This window comes from Cricetulus griseus, chromosome 4 (genome assembly GCF_003668045.3).
Source record: "Cricetulus griseus strain 17A/GY chromosome 4, alternate assembly CriGri-PICRH-1.0, whole genome shotgun sequence".
NCBI lineage: Eukaryota > Metazoa > Chordata > Mammalia > Rodentia > Cricetidae > Cricetulus > Cricetulus griseus.
In genome coordinates, this window is record NC_048597.1 from 77,397,311 (window position 1) to 77,409,419 (window position 12,109).

The window sequence follows — 12,109 nt, forward strand, 5'->3', positions numbered from 1 at the left end:
TTTAAAAATTTGGAGAAAAGCATTTTTGTCTATTTATTTAGTGAATGCATACAGTGTGAATGTGAGCAACAGTGTGTCATGGTGTGTGTGGAGGTCAGAGGACAACCTCTAGTGTCTGGTCTCACTTTCTAACTTGTTTCGAGACAACCAAGCATCTCTTTTTCACTCATGTGTACTCCAGGCCAACCAGCCTCTGGGCTTTGGGGACCTTCCTGTCTGCCTCCCATCTCACTGGAGTGCTGGGATCTCAGAGGTGTACTACCATGCCTGCTTTATGTGGTTTCGGGGGACTTGAACTCAGGTTCTCTCTCACATTTGCTTAGCAAATACTTTATACACGAGCCCTCCCTAGCCCCTGTGGAAAAACATTTTGAGAGTCAATTAAAATGGTATCAACCTGTTTGGTGTGGTGTTCTATGCCTGTAATCCCAATTTGGGGAGTAGCTAGAGTAGAAACATTACAAGTTAGAGGCAGCCTGGAGGGAGGGAGAGGGAGATGGGGATGGATAAGCCAGTAGGGGATCCTATGACTTTCGAGAATAGGCTGCCATTTGGGCTCCCCATGCCGTGGTTTTCCTTTTCAGCTTCACAATGCTGAGTCCTAAGGCAGAGTATTTACCACACAACCACACTCTTCTCTGCATCTGAAAGTCACCTGAGAGCCAGGTAGTGCAGGCACGTCATCCCACCACTCAGGAGGAGGACCATGAGCTCAGTGCTGGGCAACTTAGCAAGGCAGTCTCAAGATAGAAGATAAAAGGAAAGCTAGGGCTGTGGCTCAGGGGAAGAGTGCTTAGAGTGTTTGCCTAGCATATGCAAAGCCCTGGAGTTCCAGCCCTAGCACTGAAAACAGACACAGGCAGACACAGACACGTGTTTTGTTTTGTTTTTTGTTTTTTTTTTTTGGGTGTGTGTGTGTGTCAGTCATAAGCTCACCCCCTGTGAATAGAGTTCCCTACTCTCACCTTCCAATATCAACAGTATAGACCTTTCAAGAATGCATGGGACCTGCCCACTCTGAAATAAGAACTGACAGGAGTAAGTGACTCCCAGTTCAGTGTTTTTTTTCAATGTTCAAGAAGAAGGCAGCAGGAAGTGCCTGAGAAGAGGACAGAGAAAATAGGCCTTTTTGCATGCAGCATGTCCGTCCACTTCAGTGAGGCCTCCCAAGCTTCTAACATAAGTGACTGCCTGGCTGGAGATAGTCATGGAGATGTTCAGAGAAGACACAGACAAATGCACAAATTCCTGAGCTAACTGTCTTGTCCAGTGAGAGTGAAAAGGTCCACCTAACTTCTAGAGACAAATCAGCCATTTCATTTATTTGACTGCCATAATCATCTTTCCTCTCAGGTCCTGTTTTACGGAAGCACAGGACATGCCAAAGCCTACTTAAAAACTGTGGTTGACACAAACCACAGACATAAGTGTAAGTGTTGAAACTGCTGCAGCAGGTACAGCTCTCCCAGTCTCTGGATGTAGGGAGAGTGGCGGCCACCTCTGCCTCCCTTCTCTTCCAACACCTCAGAGGAGCCTCCTGGCCTGCAGAGGAGTCTTCATTGCTTAGGGCAGTCTCCATGGTCACAGCAAAAGCCCTGCTCCACTCTGCATAGTGTGCAGACTATCACTATCACTCTGTCACAGTGGGACACCACCCTCACCCCCATCAGTGTTGAGTCTAGAGATGTAATTGGTGGTGTACACCCATCAGATGGTTCTGCTGATACCGTTAGGTGTCACAGAAGCCAGGCCAGAATAAGCCAGTGCTGTGGAGTGAGGGGCAGAATTGAGAATAGCCCACATGCAGGCCATGCCCCTGTGTTATTCTCCAGTCTTTGAGCTCTGTCAGCTCCTAGTCAATACAGTCTTTTTGTGGATAGAGCCAGCTGGAGCTGGGCCACTTTTATCCTAATGGGTGTTTGGCCCTTATAGTCCTGCTAGACCCCAGCACCCCCCATCCCACCACACTACCTCATCTCCACCATGTACTGATACATCTTACCTATATTTCCCAGAAAACTCCCCCAGACAACCCTGAGGTAATCCTGTCAGATACACTTGGCTACCTTCTTCCTGCATGCCTCACATGGCTTGTGTGATCGTGATTATATTTCTCATCACATATTATTCCACATATTGGCTTATGTGTTTGTTTTATTATCTGAGAAACTAGGACTTGACAGTGTGTGTCAGGCATATACCCTCCATGGGGGGCTGGGTTGTGCAAATTTTTAAGATCACACTCAGAGCAGAGGTTAGCTACCAGAGATGACTGCTAACCCATTTAAACTAGTTAATGCCCCAAAGCACATGGGATAATAGAAAGTAGATTACTCACATGATACCACTCATGCCCTAAGTGAAAAGCATGGTGGTCAATGATAATTCACATGCTGTGTTTTACACAAATTCTAAATCCATTTTATACAAAAGGAAGGCAGGTCATAGGCTTGGGAGATAGCTCAGGAAGAGCACTCGCTGTACAAGCATGAGGACCCAAGTTAAACCCCAGCACACTTGTAAAAAGCTTAAAAAGCCAGGTGTGGCATATACCCCTATAACCCCAGCACTGCAAGTGACAGAAACAGGAAGACAGGGCATGAGGCTGCCAGCCCAGTTCCAGATTCAGTGAGACACCCTATTTCAAGCAAATATGGTAGAGTGTAATAGAGTTGGACACAGGCCATCCTTCTTTGGCCTGCACAGGCATATATATATCCACACATATGTACACTTATCACACACACACAGGACAGGTAAGATTATATCCATAGCCACTATACTTATGACAAAACCTTCTGATGAGTGCCTTGTTCTTCCCTCCCTTCACTGTGTTTCATTTTTAAAAGATTGTAAACTCCCCCCCCCCCACTTGTGTATGTACACATGGCAAGCCTTGGCTTGCGTGTGGTCAGAGAACAACTTTCAGAAGTTAGTTCTTTCCTTCCAACATGTGGGACCCAGGAATGGAACTTTGGCTGAGTCCTCTTGCCAGCCCCCATAATTGTGCTGTAAGAACTGAGGAGCAACCTAGAAAAATCATCTTCCTCTGTCACTGAGGCACAGGACAATTCAGGCAGTGGATGCTAGTGTGCATGTGGAGTCTAGGAACTAGAACAAGCAACACTGCCTCATGTTTGAAGAAGGAAGATCCCATGTCTCCCTCTCCTTAGAGGAGAAAGCTGTCCCAGGATGGTCACCATACCCAGCCTTTTTTCTTCTTCCGTGTGGAAAGACATTTGAGATGGCAAAGGACAAGGAAGCTGCCACTTGGCTGCCACAGTTCTCAGAGCAGCAGAGAGAGAAAGAGCCCTAAATACAAGTGGCTGGAATGTGGCCCATGGAAGGCTTCTAACACTGAGAGCTTCAGGGGAAAGCCAGGCACTGGGCGGGAGGACTGTGTTCTGCAAGTGCTGCCCAAATCATTGTTCAACAAGGGTGGCTCAGCACCACTGGTCAGCTGCTTTCCTAAAAGAAAACTACAGAAATGTAGAAAGTATAGGGATGAAACACCATGTACCTGCCACCCACTAGACAAGAAGTCAATCTTGCACACTGGCCTGTGGTTAACTTTGTCTTTGAAATCACACAGGTGACCTGAAGCTGCAGCTGAAGTGGATGATGGAAAGATGATGAAAGAGACATGACTGTTGTCCCTTCACCAGGGCAGCCTTACCCTGGCTATTAGCCAATCCATTCCTGGATTGGAAGCTGTAGTAACAAACATTTTTGGTCTACCTGCTGTGTCCCTAGTACCTGGCTCAATCCCTAGCTCTGGACTTGGGTGTCCAGCACACATGAATATGCATTCAATGTTGAATGAATAAATATATACAGGGAAATAAAAATAAGCAGATAGGAACTTGAAGCCCCCAATTTTTCACTGACTACTAAGAAGACATGGCCTTAGTCACCCTACACCTTTCTGGGCTTATTTCTATGCCTGAAGCAGCGCAAGGCTGACTTCCTAGGCCAGGGATCCTGCCCAGCTTTAAGACACTGTACCAGGTGGGACTAGGCAGGCAACACCTGACCAGAGAACTCCCCATTAACTTCCTAGATGGAGATCTTATCAAGCAGCCATTGGAAATCAACACTGAATGTTTGCACCTCCTTCCCTGGCAAACCCTCCACAACTAGAGTAATTTCTATTTCAACTTCAGGTCTGAACCCCCTTTCCCCAGCCACAGGACTTGACAGGAAAAGGCCCAACACTCAGTGCACACTGAAGAGTAATTTCTACTCAATTCCCAGTCCTTGATTACATTTCTACCCATGTGAAAAAGATTTTGCTGAGGCAATGGCATCATGTTCTTCACCCTTTCTCCTTAGTTGTTCACCTTAACTTGAGGAAGCATGTGCAAACAGAAAGGGCTAATAAAAGCATCATCTTTCCCTGGCTTGGTATGTGCACCTGTAGAACCCCAGTACCCTGGAGGCCAAGGCAGGAGGATTTGTGAGTTTTTCAGCTGGACAGTGAGACTCTGCCTCAAAGAGAAGGAAAATGCCATTGTTACGCTCTTTACATGGACTTTAAAAATAATTGTATGAAGGTGAAAGCCTGGCTAGGAGATGGCCACTGGATGAAGTACCTTGCCACACAGATGTGAGGGATGAAGTTCTGATTTCTAGAAGCCATGTAGATGCTGCACGGGTATGGTGACCCAATGGCAATCCCTTGAAAGGCAGAGGCAGGGGATCCTAGGAACAAGCTGGCTGGTAGATTAGTCAAACCAGTGAGCTCTGGGTTCAAGCAAGAGGACCTGCCTTAGCGTACAAGGTGGAGAACAATCAAGGAAGACCAAGAAGTCAAGTTCTAACCTCCACATGTGTGTATACACATGCACACATGCACGCACACACACACACAGGCTGAAGAAAAAGAGAACACACACAGTCTCATAGTGTCTCCCATGATATGTATGAGGAAGGAATACAGAGAAATGGTAACTTTCCAGAAGAGAAAAGCCAACACCAGACAGAGCTGTAACCAGTAACTGAACAAACTGGTGTCACATGCCTCCTGACATGGTGTCCACACACAATGCCATGTCTGTGGCTTTCCTGCCCCCAAAATGTATTCTTCTTTCAAAAAGATTCACTTTATTTACTTACATGTGTGTGAATGTATCTGTGAATACATGCACACATGTGTGATGGTATGTGTGCCTATGTATGCACAGAGGTCAGAGGGGGCAGCAGATCCAGGGATAGGTACAGGTGTTTGTAGGCTGCTGGGATCTGAACTCCAGTTCTCACAATTATTCAGCAAAGACTTAACTGCTGAGCCACCTCTCCTATCACCCACATCATCCTCTTTTTAAAAACCCAGGCTGCCCTTAAACTCACAATCCTCCTGCCTGAGTCTCCCCAGTGCTGGGATGACAGGACTGTGCTACTTTACCACCCTCCATCACCTCATTCCAGTGCTGAGGAGACACACAAGGACATTCTACAAAGTAATTAGCCAGTGGTCTTCAGGTGTCCAGGCATAACAGACAGGGAAGATGGAAGAGAACAAGGAGACAGAAAGCTCCACACAACGGGTATCCAGGGCTGGCCTTGGCACTGATGTCCAAGTGTTGGGTTTGACCACTGTGACTTGGCTGTGGGAGACGTCACCATAGGGACTGAACTGAAAGGTGTGTAAGCAGACTGTTAGCAGAATCTGTCAGATGAATGAGAAAGCACAGCTCAATGAGAAAGAAAAGGCAGAAGACAGAAGCAGAAGAGCAAAGACAGGGAACCCACACATGAACTCAAGGCAACTTCAAATAAAGTCTAAGGAGATAAGCTATACCCAGGCCTATCAACAGTAAACACCAGCCCATGTGCAGACAATGGGATCCCTCCCTCTCTACCATCACAAGCAGCACAACCAGTACAACTGCTATTCTGGAAAGAGTCTGATGTCACAGTGTCTATGTGGAGATAAATATGCCTCATGACCCAGTGACTACATTCTGATGTAGATATCCTAGAGCCACCCTTGAGCGTGTATACCTGGAGACAGATAAAGGTCACAGTAGTCTCTGTGAGTCAAAACATAGAAACGACACAGAAAGACAGCAATGAGAAGCAATAGTTTTGTGTTTGCACAACGGAACAGTAGATAGCAGTGAAAAGAAACCATGGAGAGTAATCTGAATGAGAAAAAAAGCAAGTTACAAAAAAAAAAAAAAAAAAAAAAAAGCCCTACGAAACCACTGATGCGAACTTGAAAACCGTGAAAGCTCAAGATCATACTGTTTAAAAATAAGCTATTACAGCAACATCACGAAAGAAGGCTAGGGATGAAGGAGGTAGAACAGGATCCTGTGTACCTGGGGCAAAGACACAAGGAGGATGTTGAAGTCCTGACACACTGTGACCATAGCAGTCAGCGTGCATCTCTTAGTTACTGTAGAGACCAAATTTCTCTTTGAAAACTGACAGTTTTGCAGGGTTGATGAAAAAACCTTCAAAGCAAACAGGAAAAATATCCTACATCTTCTGGCTGTAGGCTATGCCCTTAGCAGCTGAAATGGCTACAATGATTAGCCTTTCTGAGACTTACAGACCCTTCAGTGGTGAGAACAAACCTGCAGAGACTGACTTTCAGAGCTCAGACATCTGCAAAGGACATCAGAGAACACCTGAGACCCATGTCTACTGCCACCTCCTCAGAGGAAAAGCTGCTTTAAGGGTACTGCTTTCCTATGTGGGCAAGGTAGCTAGAATGCCAGTCGACTATGGTTAGAACCCTTGCTCTTCGTGCCAAGAAGTATGTTCTCCCTGGAGACATTGAGATGGCCAAGCCTCTGCTATGTGTTTTGATTAATATTAGGATTTGTAGTAAGATACAGCTCCCGCCTGTTAATACATTTTCCCCTTGTTTGATGGTTTCTCTATAAAACCTAGGCCATCCTTGAGGTTGAGATCCTCCCACCCCTGCATCCTGAGTGAGCAAGGGGATGGCAGGGCTGGGTCTGAAAGGAAATTCTAGGGGGCAGATTGTGTTATAAAAGCAGAAGGCTCCATTACCAGCTGGAACTCGCTCCTGCGGCTGAAGGCTTCCCTGATCCCGGAGTCCCTCCAGAGTGCACTCAGGGCTGGCACATAGAGCTGGAAGGTGGCAGGCTCCACAGGCAGCCCTGCCTTGTTCTCGAAGGCCATCAGAAACATCCCGTGCTTCTCGTTCTCAGAGTGCTGCCAGGGAATGCCGAGCTTGTCACGTGCGTCCACAAGCACCCTCGAGCCCTGGAAGGAGGTGAGAAGGGAAAGGAAGTTTAATTGTGTGCTCTCAGGCCACAGCGGAGATCTTTAGCACTGGCTGTCACAGGCAGGACACTCACAAACATTCAAATTTGTGGTCAGTGCATGTCTCCTCATTTGTCTGGGCATGAGTGTTTCAATTCCCAGGATCACAGCTAGTCATCTGGGAGGAAAGCCTCAAGTAGGGAACTACCTAGATCAAAGTGGTCTGTGGGGGTTTGTCTTGACTATTAATTAATGCAGGAGGGCCCAGCCCACTGTGGGCAGCACCACCCTGGGCAGGTGGTCCTGGGCTGTATTAGAAAGCTAGCCAAAGAGGGAGTCAACAAGCCATGTTCCCTCATAGTTTCTGCTTCAATTCCTGCTCTGACTTGCTCGATGATGAACTGTGACCTTGTGTAGGATGAAATAAACCCTTTCTTCCCTGGATTGCTTTTAGTCAGTGTTTTACCACAATAGTGGAGAGGAAACTAGAACAACAGTCTGTATGTCATATGCAGTGTCTCCTTCCCCTCCTGTGAAAGTACTGGGATGGGGCTGCTGCATGGGGAGTGAACATTATCCACACTGTCGTAGGACTGTCTACTCCTACCAAGATACAAGTGCTTGTCCCAACTCAAAACAGGCAGGAAGTCATGCACACAGGGCAGTAAGCAACCCTGAGACAGGAAAAGACTGAGCTGACATGAGCTGAGCCCACCCCTGGAAAGAGCCGAAGCCCCAGATGTACTGCTACACTGTGCCGCTGGCAAAAACTGCTTTCTATTCTTTCGCTTGCTTCCTCAGTGTTAAAAAATACAGTGAATGCTTCTCTGCCCTTTCCTCCCCTTGCAGACAGGGTCAAGGGGATGGAGAAGGAGCCTAAATAAAACAGTGCCAGGGGACGTCTGGTCTGAAGAATTCCATCTCAGTGGAGGCTTCTGGTCACCCTCTTAGATCACTGCTTCAAGAATGGCCAGGCAGAGCCTGTGAGGTCTGCAGCAAATGGCTGAAGATCACTCAGCTCTTTCTGAATAGTTAGAAAGAGCTATGTAGAGTCTGAACTGTGTAGAGTCATGCAGACATCAAGAAGGCAATGGTAGGGCAAACCGTCTGCCTTGCTACCTGCCAGTCTACATATCACCAGCTCCACTACTTCCCACATGGTATTTTACCCTTTTTATTGTTTTATGTGTGGTGTATGTGGGTACACACGCCTGTGCTCTCACACAGAGGTAAGATGGGGATATATCTGGCACCCTGCTCTGTTGCTCTCCACCTTATTCCTTTATAATAAACCTGGAGGAAGGCTGGAGGTCAGTAAGCCCCAGAATCCTCCTGTCTCCATCCTAACGGGCTGCAGTTATAGGTTCACATGATCATGTACAGTTTTTATGTAGTTTTTATGTGGGCGCAGGGGATTCAAACACAGATCTTCACAAATGCACTGCAAGAGGTCTTACCCACCAAGTCAACCCCCCAAATCAATCTATGTATTTATCGAAGTATCTATCGCTGGCTGTAATCTACCGATCTATCTATCTATCTATCTATCTATCTATCTATCTATCTATCTATCTATCTATCTATCTATCTATCTATCTACAAGGACTCATGTAGTACAGGCTGGCTTAAAACTGTGTAGCCAAGGTAGGCCTTGAACTCTTGATCCTCCTACCTCCACCACCTGAGTGTTTGGATGACTGGTGTGCACTACTCCATCCCACATACTTAACCCTTTAAAAAAAAAGAAATAACAGCCTTATTGTGATATAATATATATGCTGCCTAATTTGCCCATGTAAACTGCATTGCTCCATAGTTTAGTTGTTCCTTATCCTAAAATACATCACAAGGCAGGCTTTCATCAGCTGTGCCTTCTTCATAGTTCAACTGCAGCCTTGGGCTGGTATTTATAGCTTCTCCTCTTGCTTCAATCCAATGAGGCAATGTAGTGATACCTGAGTCTTCTCTTCAGGTCTAACTGACAGGAATGCCTGGCAGAGGTGTTGCTCCCTTGGATTTGGGGTGATTGTACTCACATCATTCATTCAACAATCAGAGAAAACATTTGCCAAACACACAGCTGACAGTAGAGTTGTGCTTAGAGTTAATTTCTAAAGAACACTTAACCCTGGGGTGGTGAGATGGCTCAGCAGGTAAAGATGTTTGCTGCCAAACCTGACAACCTGAGTTCAATCCTCTAGACCTACATGATGGAAAGAATCAACTCCCTCAAACTGTCTTTTAACCTCCATGTCTTTTAACCAGTGTGTGTGTGTGTGTGTGTGTGTGTGTGTGTGTGTGTGAGAGAGAGAGAGAGAGAGAGAGAGAGAGAGAGAGAGAGAGAGAGAGAGAGAGAGAGAGAGGGGTAAGAACATTCAGATGTCTTTCAGCAAAGAGCAGGCAGAGAGAGAGAGAGAGAGCGAGAGAGAGAAGAACATTCAGATGTCTTCAGCAAAGAGCAGGCAGAGAGAGAGAGAGAGAGAGAGAGAGAGAGAGAGAGAGAGAGAGAAGAACATTCAGATGTCTTTCAGCAAAGAGCAGGCATAGCCAGTGAATCAACAAGTGAAGGGAGGCCCACATGCCCACACTGGTCACAGATTTGGAAAGCAGAGCAAGGCCTTGGCTGAAGACATACCCATTTACACAGGGAAGATCCAGTATTGTGTATAAGATGTTCTTGAAATGACAATGTAAAGAGGGACAGTGTGTAGTAGTTGTGAAAGTTGGTGATGGGAGGAAAGGATGATGATGACAAGGGACTGCATAGGACCTCTGTGATTCTGACTGTGACGGTTATGCACACAGTACCCATGTCCATTTCCTGGCTCTGCTATTGTACTGTAATTATGTGTGTCACAACAGTGGAGAACACTGGCTGACACTGCTCAGACTAGCTTGGCAACCTCCTGTAAACCTATCATTACTTCAAATAAAAAGGCTTCAGAAAGTTCACCAGCAACCAGAGCAGTTTATATTCCAATGATGGAACAGAAGATGGGAACTAGAAGTCAGAGGAAAGAGCAGGAAAAGGCGAGGCTCCTGAGGTTCTAAAGCCCCTAACAGGAGCTGGGTCTTAAGCAGATATTGAGTGTGACCATGGGGACTCATTTGGGGCCAGTGACTGAGCAAGTCCTCCACTCTCCTGCCTCACTGCTCTCAACTGACTGTTGCCTTTGGGGCCTTCCTACCTCCTGCTTTCTCATACTACACTGTCTCACCTCTGCCTTCCCCAAAGGACAAAAGCCTAAAGGTTGGGAATGAAAGAGCAGTCATTCCAACTCTGTACGTTATGTAAAATAAAACTTAACCCGAGCATCCCTTTTGTTGAAACCAGAAGGAGGACTCCTGTCCTGCTAGGCAGTGGCAGCCTGAGCCTGGCAAAGACAGGTGGGACAGGATTTCAGCCTTCACATGGCCTGGATCAGGAAGCCAACCCACCTAAGAGATGACATGGACAGCCTTACTGTGCTACTCTGTGGCATCAGGCCTTGTTGTTTTGTTTTCTTGTGATATAGCCCAGGACGGACTTGAACTCTCATAGATCCTCTTGCCTCTATCTTCCAAGTGCCAGCTACAAGGTATTTTTTCAGGTGTTATTTTCATTGAATAAAGAATCTAGCTTCATAAGGGGTGTGACTTCACTCAATGAAATCTCCAACCCAAGTCAAGTTTTAATGGCAGACACTTGTTAGCACTTGAGAGGCTGAGGCAAGAAAATCAAGTTCAAGACAGCCTAGGCAACTTAGGGGTTAAATTCTGTCTCCAGAAACAAGTGCACAAACACAAAAGAGATGGACAATCTTCAAGAACAATCATTTTTACGTAGCAGAAGCAAAGACTGTTCCCAAACCGACTCACATCTCTACAGGTCATTTACAAGACTGTTTCCAGCACCAGGAGCCAGGCCTTCCTCAGTGCTGACAGGGATACTAGTTGGGCTTAAAATGTGCTTGCAGAGAGGCCTATGAGATGGCCCAGCTGCTAATGCTAAGAGTATTTGCCCCCAAGCCGGATGTCCCCTGGCACTTTAAGACAACTTATAAATCTAGTCATTTGAATGTTCAGTTGAGAACAAAGCCCTTGTCTGCTGGAGATATGTATGGATTTTGGGGTGTTTTGGTTTTACTCTTTTTTTTTTTTTAAGATGAAGACCCAAACTTCAAAACCCTGGTCTCATTTCTGATAGATTTTGCTAGGTGAGTCCTTGGTCACCCAGTCTTTTTAGAGCAGTGAAGCCAGACTGAAGTCTTCCTGGAAAATACACTAAAGCTTTGCTGGACATCAGAGGCCAGGAAGGAGACTTGGCTATGGTAGTGTACAGAGGACATGTTGGGTTTGGATATGCTTTTACAGCGCATGTGCACTCGGAATACTGTTGGTTAAAAACCCACAAGGGCTGAGTGGCTAGCTGTTGGCCATCATCCAAATCAACGAGAGGCTGCCAGAAATGTAAACAGGATGCGTTTCTGTAAGTTGATGAATCCGGCAGGCAGAGACAACGCCTCTTAGTTTCTCTCTGGAACCAGCACCAGGGATGCTCACATTTAAAGGCCAGAGGGATGAGAAAGAAAAGTAAAGTCAGCCAGTGCACCCCCAATGAGAAGGTGGATGGCACCCCTGGTGGCTCTGTCCCATTGCCTCTCTCTGGGACACACAGCACATTATTCTGCTAGAAAAGCCACCCACTGAGTTCTACCAGCAGCCTGAGGCAAAGAACAGTGCCAGGCAATGGGAAAAGATCCAAGAGGCTAGAATGTGGCTCCTGCTCCCAGGGTGCGTTCAAAGATTCTCAGGGCAGGACAGAGCAGGGCCATCAGATGGAGTCTAGAGATAATGCTACAAAGGAAGGTCAGAACAATGGAGGGATAGC

General features: G+C 46.5%; 1 protein-coding gene across 1 annotated transcript in view; it reads right to left on the minus strand.

Annotated features, from left to right (window-relative positions):
• Gna12 (G protein subunit alpha 12) overlaps nucleotides 1-12,109 on the minus strand; it is a 102,665-nt gene that overhangs the window by 30,087 nt on the left and 60,469 nt on the right. The window contains exon 2 of the mRNA XM_027413532.2: nucleotides 7,024-7,300. Coding sequence (XP_027269333.2) covers nucleotides 7,024-7,300 — 277 coding nt within the window. The remainder of the gene's footprint in view (nucleotides 1-7,023; nucleotides 7,301-12,109) is intronic.